This window comes from Amblyomma maculatum, unplaced genomic scaffold (genome assembly GCF_055883805.1).
Source record: "Amblyomma maculatum isolate TAMU_Amacu unplaced genomic scaffold, ASM5588380v1 scaffold_19, whole genome shotgun sequence".
Classification (NCBI taxonomy): domain Eukaryota; kingdom Metazoa; phylum Arthropoda; class Arachnida; order Ixodida; family Ixodidae; genus Amblyomma; species Amblyomma maculatum.
In genome coordinates this window covers 6,778,415-6,794,696 of record NW_028146744.1, presented here as the reverse complement: position 1 = coordinate 6,794,696, position 16,282 = coordinate 6,778,415, and the positions used below count along the sequence as shown (strand labels likewise).

Genomic DNA, 16,282 nt, shown 5'->3' with positions numbered 1-16,282 from the left:
GAATTCAAGCTTGTGGAGGAGGCCTACTCTGAAACCTCATCGTTGGTATTTCCTACATCGAATTCGTGACCAAGTTTCCATCCGATGGCCTCAGGTCGATTCGGGCGTGACTAATGTTATAGAAAATGTAATAACAGATGATTTCGTCAAAATAGAGTCATTGGCGCTAATGTAAAAATTAAAAAAAAAACGTTTCGGCTTGCTCGAGGATTGTGCCTACCCGTGTTAAAATTATGTTTTAAGATAAATCTAAAAGGTTGAGTGGATCGAATGTGAGTCAGTGAGTGTCTCATATGTTATGACAAATTTCATTCAATCCTGAGAAAGTCCCCTGAAGCATTAAAACACTGGGCTCACTTGGTGTTGCTTATCAATTTGGAGACTGGTGTTGCTTATCAATTTGGAGCCCAGTCAGGCTTGCCGCCTTTTGCGTTGGCTTCCCCTTTCTTTTCGAAAGAAAGGACTCCAACTTTCTTGCCTTCCCATCCGTTTTGCTGGCTGCCTTGGTTAGCGCTGTTGGTCAGGTGGCAGGGCAGGGTTCGAAACCTGAACAAGGACGAATTTGTTTTCGCCCAGCGTGTTTATGTCAAAGGAGCATAGCGTTCTCTTGTCACCATACGACTGAATATGGGTGAACCTTGTTCATTAATTACTCCATTGTTGTGCCTAACGCGCACAATCGGGAAAGAACAACACGACCAAGACCATAGATCGTGACGTAGTAAGCTTGTAAGAAGTGAAACGGAGTCCTGACGGATAATATTTGACTACAATAGCACCACTGCCAGATACGGTGGCCTGACTAAGCATCAAAGGGGCGAAGACCTTGAGCGCCGAGTACACCATTTCTAAGGTATGTAGCTGAGGCTCCCGTTCTATTCTTTGTTTGATATTTTCTAATTCTACATCTCTGCGTGCATATAAGGGTGTGCCGGGAATGTTTAAAATGACCGCGTTAATGAGCTCGTAAGACCAAAAAAAAAAAAACTGCATTGTCGGTGATGGCGTCCGTCGAAAACAATAATTCGAGAATCTGAAAAAAAGCCAGCAAATCAGTGAAGGTTCAAACTGAAGTTATATTTGGTAGGGATTTTCCTGTAAGGGGGGTGGGGAGAAGACTAGACAATAAAAATATTTAGGTAAAATAAAGTGTCACAAAAACTGGTCGAACCCAGGCCTCTGCGTGCCAGACGGGGACGCTACAAATAGGTCACTAAGATTTTTTTATGCTTACGTTTTTTTTTACATGTGGTATGCACAGATAGCTAGATAGATAGATGGATTTATGGAAAGGAAAAGGCAGAGAGGTTGGCCGGAATAATTCAAATCTGGTCTGCTACTCTGCACTGGGGAAGGGGAAGGAGAGAAGAAAGAAAGTCATGATGGGTGACGATGTGGGAGAAGGCATATGAAATACATATACAGACACAGTAGCTTGCTTTACAAGCGCGAATCAAGTCCGCTGGCGCACAAAAAGCGGCAAAGAGCACGCACTGCCTGGACACCCTTCCCTTTGTCCTGCCAAGCGCCCAGCAGCAGTTCCTCCGACAGAGGTCTGTTGTCCAAACGCTTCAAGTAAGCGGCTAGTACACTTCTTTCGCACGCATACGCTGGACACACCTATAATACAAGGTCCACAGTCTCTGGGATGCTACAAGTTGAACATTCCGGCGAGTCCATCTGTCCAATTAAATGTAAGTGCTTGCGTGTGAAAGCCACGTTTAAACGAAGTCTATGTATCAAGCATGCCTGATGACGCGGAATATCACGCGGAACATAAAATTTCAATGTTCGATCGAGCCTTCTGCTGTAGCATTATTCATACAACTAGTCATACAATTATTCAAGAGGCACGTCGTATCCGCTCTTGAAAAAGGCACAGCTGTTTGGAGGCCATTGATGAGGCCATGGTATGCACATATATTTCATACGTGGCCTTTAGTTGCAGTGATGGCGAAGCTTGAGCGACCTTCAAGTTTCCTTAACGTTTCCAAGAGCCAGCAAATAATGTTCCTTCATCGTATGCCATGCAACATCGACGGCATCGTTGCGTTCTTCCAGCAGTATCGCGACCGCAGAGAGGTGCTTAATGCAGAATCAACGCTTTATCCATGCAGTTACCTGTTCATACTATTTGAAACGTGGCTTAAAGGGGTCATGACACAAATTTTGGAATATAAATAGTTTATTGCATCTGATTCCTGATGTGCCAAGCAACTAAACTTGAGCTGCAGATATCTTTGCCGATCTGACAACCAGGGCAGCCGGTGACGACATAGGCCGTCTGCTGCATGTTCTGTGCCCGAGCAACGTCAACCATGGTTACGTGAAGCCGCGGTAATGTCGGCCAAACATCAGTCATGCCGCTTACAAAGGCTATCGCAAACTGAGTTTTTCGTCGATCTCTGCTATCCCTTTTAACCTAGGCAATAGCGGCACCTGTGGGATTGAGGTGCACGTCGGCGCCCGAGCACGAAAGGCGCACGAGCTGACCCGCTCAAACAGTGTACACACAGTAGACTGAAAAGCGTCTTAAAAGCAACACATAAAATGCGCAATGTATCGTCCGACGGCGCTTTTATACAATCTTCGGGTACCGCCCGACAGCGCTGCAGCGTAGTGGGCGCACGACATCGAAGCACCCAATGCCGTCTTAGCAGCATCGTTTACGGTGCCCAAGTCTTGACCGCATCGCGAAAGTAGACGATAAGCTCATGAGGCCGGATGCCGCAAGCTTACAGCAACGGCGCCCGTGAGCGGACACGAAGGACGACGGCCCTCTGGCTGTCTGCTACTCCCTAATCGTCCCTAAGCCTAAATTCACATCAAAGCTACAGCGGATGGCACATTGTACTATATCAGAGAGTCATTTTAGTAAGTGGACCACTCGATCATCAAACTTGTTTACTCTCAACCCCACTGTTTCATATGTAAATGAAATGATTATTTTCGGCAATGCCTTAGCAGCGGAACAGCTCCCACCGTATGGGTCGGCATTTCACAAGAAGCATTTATTTTTTAAATTCATTTTTCGAGGGGCTATTATAATACGGCAATCTTTAGCACGCTTTTCTGACACTGGCGCAAGGATCGCTGGAGGCGGCGCGACGGTGTTTACGGCCGTGGGCGAGAACTAAATGGTGCTTCAGCTTTTAGAAGCACGCTCAGTACACGAGACAAGTTAGCAAGCGCGAACGCAGTACAATGCACCGGCGCTGGCCGGTGTCGAGCTGTGACGTGACCAAGCATTTCAACATGGCGATCGCTGTCGTTGGAAGGATCTTCGCGGTGTCAACTTGAGCCACTTATTTCGCAATAAGGAATGCGACTAGGGCGCTCAAATTTCAGAAAAAAAGTAATAAGGTCCAATATTATCTATAAAACTGTAATATATTGGACGACCGTGGTATGGTCACGTTTTGGGGTTAATAAGCTGCGTCGCGGCGCGTTTTAGGGAACTAGCATAGCCCCATCAAGCATGCGTCGCGGAATGAAGAGACAACTACGTTAAGTTACGGAGACCAAAACAGAATGAATATTTTTGAAAGGCTCCACAACTGTTGCAGAAAATGTGTTGCGCAAAATTAAGCCAAACAAAAAAAACACAAGAAATGCAGTTACCTTTGCTAGCCAACCAGGAAAATTTAAAATGTCAAAATCACGTCAGGGCGCACATGGTTCCCCCTTAAGATCCGCAAGAATGTTGCAGAGAAACGTAAGAACTGCGTGACGCTATACCACGTGTGCGGCTTCAATCGCCGATCCTTCTTCAAATGCGCGCATAATTATAGTCGGATACAGGTCAAGAAAAAAGCGGCATACTGCTATCAAAGGATCCCCCTCCAACCAATAGCTGCTGAGCTATACCATGACGTCACGGCCTACCGCCTTGCACCAACGAGTAGCGCTTGGAACATGGTTTAATCGAGTGAATCCGTGCCGGCAAAAAGTTCTAAATGCATGGTGAGTTCCAGCAAAAATACATACATTTACTCAATTCGATCGATAATCGTTTGCTCAGCAGAGTACAACAGGTAAGACGACGAGTCCTGATGGCGAATTTCAGCCCTGTCGAGTTTTCGCAAAACCGCTTCGTTGTTCCGCTCTTCACTGCATCAGCGGTGTCACCCCATGGAGCCCAACGAGGTGACACCACTGGCGACACCGACGGACAACCGGAGGTGGCCATTTTGGTCAAAGTCAGCGAGACCGTGAGCACGGAAGAACGCGTTTTCTTTGTGTGTGTGTGTGTGTGTGCTGTGACGTCACATATTTGGAACGATGCCAATGGCTGGAGGAGGGATCCTTTGAGGGCTGTTTGCCGCTTTTTTCCTTACCTGCTTTCGACTATACTAACCCACATACTCATTACCGTACATTTATAAGCTAAAACATTGTGTGAACGAGCACGCAGCACAAATATACATCGCCGCTTTCACCTGCTGGTTGTATGAACGTCCCTGCTCAGCCTAATGGCGATTTCCACTGCTCGCTCCGGAGCACACTTTCTTGCCCCGGCATGACAATTTCGAATTCCACTGTTCGACCGGGATAGGTTGCGCGTGTTCCGCTGGTCGTCTGGAGCAACTCGGGGCAAGGTCGGACGCTCTAGCTAGATCCGCCGACCAAAGTCGGGTCTCGACGGAAGTTCTGGGTGGTTATATTGTCACTTCCAGAATTTTTGGGCTGTTTTTGGCGGTTTTAGAGATATGGGCGCAGGACACTAGGCATCGCCGTTTTTTTTTTACGATAATTATCGGCGTGCGTCTATTGAAAAACGTCTACAGCGTTAAAATTATGCGAAAACAAGTTGCAGAGGGCCGCACTCCTGCATATTTATCATCCGGAACAATTTCGCTGCTGGGATGCGACTTCAACTTGCGGAACTGACTCAGCAATACTTCCGCCACGCACTCTGCCTGTTCCGCTGGTCGATCAAGGGTGATTCGCTCTGCAGCAGTTCAGGTCACTCTATACGGGTTCGGGAGCCCAGCTCCAGTCGACCAGTGGAAACAGCCATAAGGCTAATGCGTCTGAATCGGGATAGATTGGTTCTCTGATTCAATTCCAATCTCACCCTCCTATCTCGGAGGGGCTACTCGAGTTGGTAGCTCCCACAGATTTGTTCATGCAATTTGCTCTCGTGAAATAACAAAATCTGCCGAAGAATCAGCATCCGCCCTTCTCATCTGCTAACCAGAGCTTTTTGGTCATATTAGTTGGGAAACTACGATTCAAAAAGTGACCAGCTTCAGCATGCATTTTTCGGGTGCTTAAAAAGTGGGGCACCAGCTAAAAGCGGCATAAAATCTGTCTGCTACTGCGTCATTGATTCCTGAAAAATCATGTTTTTTTCTTTTTCCGCTAATTAGATACCTCTATGACTCTTACGGCTAAGAACTTCTGTTAATACCCTCTTAAGGTGATTTATTTGTCAGGTGGTTGTGCATTTATCAGAAATGTGAAAATTTGAAACTTAAACACAATGATCCCGGGCGCCGCCACTATCAGTATACATCTTCATTTTGACCAATCAACATCGCCGTTTTTTTTTATACATGGGCCCTATGAGATGTTTGGAAACTAGTAATATTAAACAGGTCTTCTGCCAACTATCAGCAGCCAGGATGTGATTTTGAAACTGCGCTCACAGCTCCGACAAGGGATGTTCTTTAATAACACCATCGCGGTTTAAATGCTATCTTGGTAAAGTCATTAAAACTACAAACACGTTGGCTGAAACGCCATTCATACCTGGCAAGGTACTACCAAAATATTTTAACCCTTCAAAGTTCCGAGAACAGTTTTTAAAAGAGGCCTAAAGAAGGCACCAAGCTCACCTCCAGTATCGTTGAATCAGGCCTTTGAGGTAGACACGGAATAAATTGACCTTGGCTGGTATTTTTCTTTGATTATAGATTATGAGGAATCCACTGAAAAATAAAGGAGAAATATAATCATTCTTTGCTAGCGGTAAACAACATCGTCCATAAAAAAAAAAGCAAAACTTAAAGATATTTTGTGATTTATTTGCTGTCATTAGGCTCACATTGTGAAATGTTTCTATAAATATAATCATATAATGAATAGGCCCGATTACAATATGTTAGCAGTCAGGACGCGTAATAAAGAAAGCAGGTTGATTAGAAAATTTTCATCCAAAATTTTGAGAAACAGCCTGGAGCGGGAAATAGAAATTGAAGCTTAGATTTGGTGCCAAGCATCATGCAAGGAGCTAGAACAAGTTACTCTCCAAAGAAAACGTTCAGCAGACGTCTGGCTGGTTTCGAAATTTAACAGAAAAGTGAATAACAACAGCCTTGGGCGCTACTAAAGGCGACGTTTCAGAAGCGGCTAAGTTTCTTCTTCACTTGGAAGCGTCCCCATGGAGCAAGCACACTGCTGCCACAACTCGCGTCGAAGCGCAGGGGTTAGTTTTGATTTCCATCCTCCAAAGTCAACTTTGCGGTCGCATGCCTCGCAGTGCTCTGCCACCGCGCTGCGCTGACTGCGCATTTGTCGTGTTTTTCAGTACATGAACTTGGCTGGCGTTATTCCCCTATCTCTTAAATAAAAAGGCTGCATCTTTGTGAGCTGTACTTGTTAATACTTCGAACCGACGTCTTTGCGGGAGGTAGTACATAAAAGCTACAGTACAGGAGTAATTCCAGGTTTCAACAAGCTGTTTGTATGTATTCTAAATATTAAAAAAAAAAAGAAGGCAGAATCTGCGTAAACTCAGTTACCACAGACCTTTGTGTGCGCAGAAAACAAAGTAGGCTAATGTAAAGATTAAAAATATGTCAAGACGAAACGGCACGAAATAACTGGAATATTGTTCATGTTATTCCACAGTATCCTACCTGATGAAGAAAAACATGTCAACGCACAACCAGGCGTTGTTAATGAACTGGAATGGAACGTAGACAGCATTCTTTTGCAGCTCTCGAAGAGCACCTAGATGCAAGATGAAACAAAAAATGAGAACTACAATCTTTTTGGCGACACAACTATGGCGGCAAAGAGGCAGGTTTGCTTAATGCTCATGAGCCTAATTAAGCAATATACGAGGAAGAGCTTGATGCATCCTGCGCGGATGCTATTTACATATGCAAGTAATGTAAGCAAACAATAAAGTGCGTTAAGACTGCGCAGTTATGTTTGAATTTAAGATCATTCACTCAAAATTTTGCGTGCGTAATCGCTTTCGTTCTTACGGTAGGTGCCGATGTCAGGATATATGTAGGTGTGAAAGGCGACCACCCAGAAGACGCCGCAGATTCGCAGACCATTGAATACTTTCAGGCTGGACTTTGAGTCTCCCACGGTGAAAACCACACTTGTTGTTCTGGGCAATGACAGCGTTAGGAATGCTTTCATCGATGCACCTGCGTAAAGAAGTAGCATGTTTAGCCGATAACACGTGCAAACGCGCCTCCCGGAGTGGTTCAGGGAAAATGAAGGCGTTCGGTGAAGTGGCACAATGTCGTCAATGCGGGTTTGGCTCTATACTGACCTTATGCAACGGGAAATTTTGGTGCATAGACTGCTGCTGCCGAATATGCTGGGAAAAAAGAATCAAACTCTCAACACATGAAAGGTCTGCAAGACAAATATAGCCATACTTGAACACATACTTTTGGGACAGTAAGGCCCAAATCTCTTGTATCCTATATATTCTGTTTGCTTTTCGAATAAAAAATCAGTTGTGAGTAAGCGCTCGTGTGTGTTTCCTTCTCTTTTTGTCCTTGTCTTCTTTGCGCTACGTTTTCCTAAAATGCGAATGCACCAACTCGCCCAATTTAGCATTCTTGTCCAAATGACAGTGTTAACCCTGAGACTCTCTCATCGAGGTTGTCCGCCACTCTGCACAGCTCCAGCCTCATCGACCTACCCAGGGTCGTCCGGCAGGCCCTCCAGGCGACAAAGAAACAAGATCTCGATATTTCGTCGTGAAGGACTTAGGCCCTGTCGCGTTAAACCATACTGAACATTAAATAATGTTACCACTCACTCACTCACTCGCTCGCTCGCTCGCTCGATCGGTCGGTCGGTCGGTCGGTCGGTCGGTCGGTCGGTCGCTCGCTCACTCACTCACTCACTCACTCACTCACTCACTCACTCACTCACTCACTCACTCACTCACTCACTCACTCACTCACTCACTCACTCACTCACTCACTCACTCACTCACTCACTCACTCACTCACTCACTCACTCACTCACTCACTCACTCACTCACTCACTCACTCACTCACTCACTCACTCACTCACTCACTCACTCACTCACTCACTCACTCACTCACTCACTCACTCACTCACTCACTCACTCACTCACTCACTCACTCACTCACTCACTCACTCACTCACTCACTCACTCACTCACTCACTCACTCACTCACTCACTCACTCACTCACTCACTCACTCACTCACTCACTCACTCACTCACTCACTCACTCACTCACTCACTCACTCACTCACTCACTCAACGTGTTCCGGAAAATTGTGAGGACGATCCACCTTAAAAAACGACGCGATAGCGCATTTAACACAGCCTTATAACTTCCCGAGTTTTTGGCGTTGAAGACTGCCAAACGGTTTGGCAAGCTTAAAGGTGTTTAGTAATATTCTGAATTGATTTATTGGTAAGGCAGTGCGCCGTATCTGTCATACCTCTCTGTGAACGCCTGAACCACGGTGAAAATACGGGAAGAAGATGAGAGTGAAAGAAGAAAGAGGTAAACGCGTGCCGTAGTGGGGGGCTAAGGGATAATTTCGACCAGCTGGAATTCTTTAACGCGCGCTCAGAGTACACAACACACGGAGGCGTTCGCGTTTCGTGTCAGTAGAAAGGCGGCCACCGCGGTCGCGGTCGAAACCCATGTACTACGGTTCCGTGCAAGCAACTGCGGCGGGCCAACGCCTTTAATGTGTTAGACGTTTGGGGAGATGAAGGCGAAGTAACTGCCTGACTTCTTGGGGGAGGCATACAGGAACAATGAATGGTATACAGTTCCAAGTAGCAGTCTCCAGAAGGAATCCCTACTGCAAAGTAGCCTCCGTCTTGACTAGCAGATGGATGCTAAGCGGGAAGCGAAACCGCATGACACCACGCTGAACGCTGCACAGATAACAACGGCGTCATAATATTGATGCGAAATCACGTGCGTACTTTTTCTTACACATTTTCTCAATTCTTCGACATGTTTTTCCGGATTTTAGGGTGCCGAGATGGTTTGTCTGCCAAACGAACCCTACAAGCTATCGCGGTTGCAATTTCCAGAAAAAGAGCCTTTCACGTACGATTAAATGACGTAGTAATTTAGCAAAACTTGTACTAGGGGAAAAACCGCACTAAAACACACATAGAAGCAAGGAAAAGTGCCGAGAAACAAATGTTTCCCCTACCGAAAGACAACGCGGCGCTGCGACAGCGTCGAGGCTCTGCATCTTGTACTCCTCTGTGATGCCGGCAGCACAGTTCCTTCGATATATCGGCGAGCGGGCATTTTTTACAGCCTGTCCACGTACATTTCAGAACATCCAGATGTCAGCATTTCTTCTTGACATTACACTTGGCAACGTACCACCGAGGCCTACAGTTTTAACGGGAGCTAAAGCACAAAGTGAGGAAGAAGTCCATCAAAGATTTAGTGGTAAAGAGGAAAGTATAGAAGAATTCAGGCTCCCACGGCAGAATAGATACTCAGTGCTAATTGAAGAAGACAACCTTAGCATAGAAGCAATGAACAATTATTACTGAGATATCATTACTGAGTGCGCGGTAGAAGTAAGCGATAGAATTGTTAGAGAGGATACCGGTAAACTGTCAAAGGAGACAGAAGATTTGATTAAGAAACGCCAAAGTATGAAAGCCTCCAACCCAATAGACTGGATAGAAGTGGCAGAGGTATCAAAGCAAATCAATAAGCGCAAGGTGGTCGACATAAGGAAGTATAACATGGGGAAAATTGAGCATGCTCTAAAAAACGGTCACAGCCTAAAATCGGTAAAGACGAAATAAGGCATAGGCAAAAATTACATGTATGCCCTCAGGGACAAGGCGGGCAATGCCATTACTAACATGGGCAAGGCACACAAGGTAGCTATGCGAACCTGTACAGTAGCCATAGTAGCCAGGACGTGTATGACATTGGCTGTAATGAAGAGCAATCAGACGTTCCGCCAGTAACGAAGGACGAGGTTAAGAATGCCTTAGATGCTATGAAGAGGGGGAAAGCAGCTAAGAAGGATCAGGTAACTACAAATTTTTTGAAAGGATGGAGGGGATATCGTGCAAGAAAAACTGGCCACACTGTACACGCAACAGTGTCTGACGACATCCCAAGTGCCGGAATCATGGAATAACTATTCTGAATATAATCAGCCTTCATACATAGCATTCATTGACTACGAGAAAGCTTTTGATTAGGTCCACACCTCAGCGGTTATACAGGCATTGCGAGATCAGGGTGTAGGTGAGCCTTAAATGAAAGAACTGGAGTATATCTAGAGTGGCTACATAGAAAACATGGTTCTGGATAAAGAAAGTGATAAAATTCCAATTAAGAAAGTTGTTAAGCAAGCTGACATGGTCTCCCCAGTGCTATTTACAGCTTACTAGGAAAGTATTCAAAGGAATGAAATGGGAGCAGGTAGGCATCAGGGTCGATGGAGAATATCTCAGTAATCTGATTCGCTGATGACATCGCCGTGTTAAGTAACTCAGGGGACCAAGTACAACTAATAATAAATGATCTAGACAGGAAATTTAGAACGGTAGGCATAAAGAATAATATCCAGAAGAATAAGGTAATGCTGAACAGCCTGGGAAATTAAGACCAGTTTAAAATAGGTAGCAAAGCGTTTGAAGGTGTAGGCGAATACGTCTACTTAGGACAGGTAGTGACCGGAGACTCGGACCACGAAAGGGAAATAACTTCGACAATAAGAGTGGAACGGAGCACATTTGCAAGGTACTCAAACATTATGATTAGCAGCCTACCGGTATCAAGAGGAAAGTGTATAGCAGTTGAATAATACCTGTACTGACCTATCACGCTGAAGAATGAAGGATAGCGAAGAGGGTTCTACTTACGATGAAGACAACACAGAGGGCCATGGCGTGGAAAATGGTAGGTGTAAAGTTAAGAGACAGGAAGCGTGCAGAGTGGGTCAGAGAAATAACTCAAGGTACTGATATTCAGACGAAATTAAGAAGAAATGGGCATGGGCAGGACATGTAGTCCGAAGAGAGGATAACCGAAGGTCTCTAATAGTAGCCAATTGTATTCCAAGGGAAGGCAAGCGTAGCAGGGGGTGGCAGAAAATTAGGTGGGTGGGTGAGATTAAGAAATTCGCAAGGGTCAAGTGGATGCAGCTAGCACAGGAGCGGGTTAATTGGAAGAAAATGGGAGAGGCTTTTGCCCTGCAGTGGGCATATTCCGTTTGATGATTATGAATGCACAAAGATGGGGGCCATGATGACGTCATTATTTAATGTTGCACTAAAGTAAAGAACTGGAACAAAGAGGATGGAGCTACTATCGTGGTAACTGCTTCTATTTTTTTACTGAAGGAAGGGTTAAATGTAAAATCAATGTCAGGTCTAGCAGATACAGGACACACCATTAGGCTTCTTTTTGAGAATTCCTAACTTCCTAAAAATTGGAAGTTTGTGAAAAATAATCAGCAGTGGCTTAGCTCAGCTAGGCCAGGATACACGTAGCAAAAGCGCGGTTAGGCGTCTCTGTCGCTCCGCGTCTCGTCGCCACCGCTTAGTGAGACGTTCTTCCCGCTCTTCAGGCGGCTTGGACACACGCTTAGCCTTCTGTGTTTCATTTGTACGCTGTCGGGCATCCTCACGCAAAGAAATGATTCTCGAGTCGTCCGACGCAACGAAAGTCGGACGACCCTAAAGACGACCCCGACAGTCTCCAATGGTGCCGCAGACTGTGCGCGCGCTCACCGTCCGCTTATTTCCATGACACATCTGACTAGCTAGTGCATGTTCAGCTGCACAGTTAATCATGTGATCATTCAGACACGATGAAGGAGACTTGGCAGAGCGGAGGAGAATGGTTTCTATATGTGAAGAGTCGGCTCAGCGGTGGAGACCGCCGCGGCGCAGGGGCGGGACGGCGCAGCTAGTTGCTATGTTTACAACGCATGCGCAGTTGTAGATTGAGACAGGCACGGCGAAACTCGCTTCTATTAAACAGTGTAGCTTTCTCTACAAAAATGCAGTAAAAAAAGTAGCTGTGGCTTAGCTCTGGTTAAGCCTGAGTGATTGCGAAAGCAATACCTCCCTGGCTGCGCTTGGCTCTGCTGGTGGTTTGGCATGGCTTCGCCTTTTGTGCAACTAAAGCGCAACATGTTTCTACTGTTTGTTTATTCCAATGAACACGCTTTGGTGGTCCGTAAAGTAGTGACCCTTGGTCTGAACACTGGCTCGCTCACTGAACTTGTAGAACGCCGCCGGGCTCGCCATTCTGCGGCATAGGCGCGTTGCTTAGCCAACCGCTCTTGCCTTTCTTCATCTGTCTCCTCGGCACGGCGCCGGCGTTTGCGCGCAGCACGTCGCTCCAACGACGCCATGTACAACTCCTCAGACATGACTAAGCGGAGCCACGGCCGGTCTCGAGGGAGAGAGCGCTTCTCTTCTGTTACGGCCTCTCCAATGGGGTCTGTTTACACCGCCCGCCGCGCCTCGGTGGGGTCGCCACCGCCCCACTGCTGCTCCTCTGCTACAGCCGTTCACGCGCAAGGGAAACGCGTGCTCGCTTTCAGCTTCGCCCGCGTCAGTTGCAACCGGCAGGTCCTGACATTTCGCCCCTTATGGTTTATACGAAGTTTGTCATCAATATCGAAGTTTTATCGTGTACGAGGAATAGAATACAGTCAACAATCAGCTAACGCGCGCGCTCCTTCGTCAGTGCGGCCGTGCACGGTCGAATGAAGCTTCGGGCACACTTCAACATTTTTTACCCCTAAGTTTTGTACAAAAATAAATTTACCAGGCTATGCAATCTGCCTTTGAATGTTTTAAGCAGGTGTAGCGCGACCTGACGTGAGTGCATGGTGAATTGCTGGGTGGAGATTCTGTCAACCGCTACCGTTTTCGTTTAGATCAGAAGGGGCATCGGCAAAAATTCATGGCGCGTCTCAGATTCAAAGTAAAGAACAAAAATTTACTCATATAGTAAAAATTTCCCTTGTCTAGTGGAGTGGGCTGTACTAGCTTCGTTCAAAACACATCAGTCGGTTGAAAGACCGAAGATGTATATGTAGTCTCGCGACTACTTTTAATCAAGGAAATGGGCATAAACAGTTAAGCAGAATCGAAAAGAGCGGCAAACAATAAAAAAATTGCCCTTCAAAGTTACACATTGCACTATATATTCATCAATTCATCAAAATGCGACCTGCGTCTAAAAAATTCAGGCTCAAAATCTTCCTGTACGGCTTGTGCACTAAGAAGTTGACCTCTCGGTCTTCTCTGTCACTTTCCTGGAATAATTAATTGAGAAGAAGAATTTTGAGAAATTTTTCAAATATCAAAGAAGCGGACCTAATAACATAGCTGTTGTCAATTCCTTTCGGGCAACTCAGTGTTGAGTTCTGAAATTCTGACTGAATCAGGATCTTAAGTACTTCGAGAACATTTGTGTGCAGTAGGTGCACGGCAACTTTTTCGAAAAAAAAAAGCTTGTTCAATAGGGCAACAAGCTCTGGTTTCGGATAATGCAGTCCACTAGAACATTGTCCTCGTAGAAGAGGGTACTACATGGGGCTGCTTCTTTCGCTAGTTTCAAGAAGAATAGCGCAAGCGTCAGACCCGAGGTTGATTAACTAAACGATATATCCAGCGACATAAGGTGAACCGGAATATGTAACAGTGGGAAATGGGATGGTAGGAGATGCCATCACTTCCTTCAGTGCCTTGAGTTTGCTCTCAGATGAAACGTCCGTCTTGACAATGTAGTCATGTGCCGCTAGCTGTTACGGCCCTCGCATATCCGGCATATGTCATTCCCTTCCGCACATTAACCTTACTTTCCCGAAGAGAGCCTCAATGGGTCGCTATATAAGGCTTGAAATGAGTCTTCAGTGAGAGTGTCCTTCTTTAACGCTTTAGAAGTTTCTTGCATACTTTCGATATAGCAGGTGAACTCATTTGTAAGTCACTGCATCGAGTATCACCTTCATCATTTATTGGCCTTTTTTTACCACTTCGAGCACAAGTGGTGTCATGAATATCAACCATTTTTTGTTTTCATATTACGCATAATATCATGTAAAAATTTCATTAAAACAATGTTTATTTGCAAAATTAAAATAATGTGTATAATACCACACATTGGCTAATATATGAATTGTAATAACATTTAAAACTCAACCCTACAACGTTTACTTTGACTGTTAGACTAATACTTTATATCATGCAAGCATTTTGCAATATACATTACATTTTTATGAAATTATTTTCATCTTCGGTGCTACCTGAATGGTTTCGCATCTAGCGCTGAAAGACGGTTTTGCTGTTGCAGACGAGTTGCTGTCACGTTAGCCTTGAAGAAGCTTCGATGTGATCACTGCTCATTCAGTTTTCTTTTTGTTCCTATTCTTGTACAGGCTTGGGGAAAATTCGGATTAAAATGGACAAAAGTAGCTACCATGCCGCAATGTATGCCATGCTTGTCGAACGTTTGCTGAACGACAGTGTTTTTTATATCCGTTCACGTGTGGTACGTTGACGACATGCCGCTGCAGCATCTACCTTCTGTGTTCTTTAATTTCTGGGCTGCACTCACCACGAAACTCGCGAGCGACAGCGCGAAACCAGGCAAAAACCACCCGCCGCCGCTGAAGCAGACGCGGAGCGAACAGTGAGCAGGTCGCGCCCCTTGCGGTGGCGGAGAGCGTAACTCAAGGAGAAAAGTTCCCATTGTTCCCACGGCGATTGAGAAGGCCGTAAGAAAGAGTGCCCGCTCTCACCCTCGAGACCGGCCGTGGCGGAGCGCGCCTGCGGCGCCCCGTTTATGGATGGATGGATGGATCGAATATAGGAGCGTCCCCTTAGAAACGGGGTGGTAGCAGTAGCTATCATGCTCATTTTTCTCCATATATCTTAATTATTGATTTAGAATGGTTCACTAAACCGTCATTCTATTTATTAAATTTTTGTTTCTACATTACTAGCATTATGTCACTTATCTGCTTTTAAGCCACCAATCTTCCAGCCGTTTTTTGCTTCTTTCCACCGCCGGTTTATTCACCCGGCCACTGTTATCTCTAAACCCCAGAGCTTCAGGAACTGTGATTGCGCCTGCATCAACTTCCAGATGGATACCATTGCATTCGAGTATAATATGGTCAATTGTTTCACTGGAGTTTCCACATACAGCACATGCGTCATCTCCATTGTAAAATTTCTTTTTGTAGCTGCGTGTTCTAAGGCACCCTGATCTAGCTTCAAAAAGTAGGACACTGACTCTTGAGTTATCAAAGAAATCTTCATTCCTGATATGCATTTTCCACTTTCGATATAATTCCACACTCTGTTTCTTTTCCATCGAATTTATCCAATTTTTACCTTCTGTGTTTTTCACCTGTTGCTTAATGCTCTTTATTTCTCCATCCTTGTGACTAGCATACTTACTAGTTAGTTTCCTAGTTCTTTTCCTTCATTGTGAGGCAACGCTTTTTAGGTACAGGTATTTAAATCCTTTAGCTGCCCATCTGTTACTGTCCAATTTCCGCAGGTGTTCCTCATATAATATTTTACTCTGAGCTTCCCGTACTTCGAACGATGCCCAGCCCATATCTCCCTGTACCGCCTCATTTGTAGTTTTGCCGTGGGCACCTAGTGCTAATCGTCCAACGGATCTCTGATTTGTTTCTAATGTCGACTGTACCTCTGATTTTAGGCACAAAACCGCATTTCCGAAAGTAAGTCCGGGCACCATACCCGGCATTCCTTCGCCCTTTGGCCTTAAGTGGTTGCTCATGCTTTCCAATGTATGCCGATCCTTCGTTTACCCATACCCCCAGATATTTATATTCTGCTACTCTATGTATTTCAAGGTCTTGTATTTTAAGACCCTGATCAGTTGAGCCGTTGAAAATCATCAGACCCGACTTGACTGCGCTGAAACTGAAGCCTAGAGCGTCCCCTTCGTCTCCGCATTACTTAACTAGAGTTTGCAATTCTCCCAGGCTCTCAGTCAGCAGCACAATATCGTCTGCATTCATCAAACCGGGCAGGCGCTGCTCTACCGC

At 45.5% G+C, this 16,282-nt stretch overlaps 1 protein-coding gene across 1 annotated transcript in view; it reads right to left on the bottom strand.

Annotated features, from left to right (window-relative positions):
• Positions 1-16,282, bottom strand: part of LOC146171619 (nose resistant to fluoxetine protein 6-like) — a 217,512-nt gene that overhangs the window by 54,335 nt on the left and 146,895 nt on the right. Inside the window, exons 6-8 of the mRNA XM_084586464.1 lie at positions 7,218-7,388; positions 6,864-6,957; positions 5,841-5,933 (exon numbers count right to left, since the gene is read on the bottom strand). Of these exons, the coding sequence (XP_084442590.1) occupies positions 5,841-5,933; positions 6,864-6,957; positions 7,218-7,388 (358 nt within the window). The remainder of the gene's footprint in view (positions 1-5,840; positions 5,934-6,863; positions 6,958-7,217; positions 7,389-16,282) is intronic.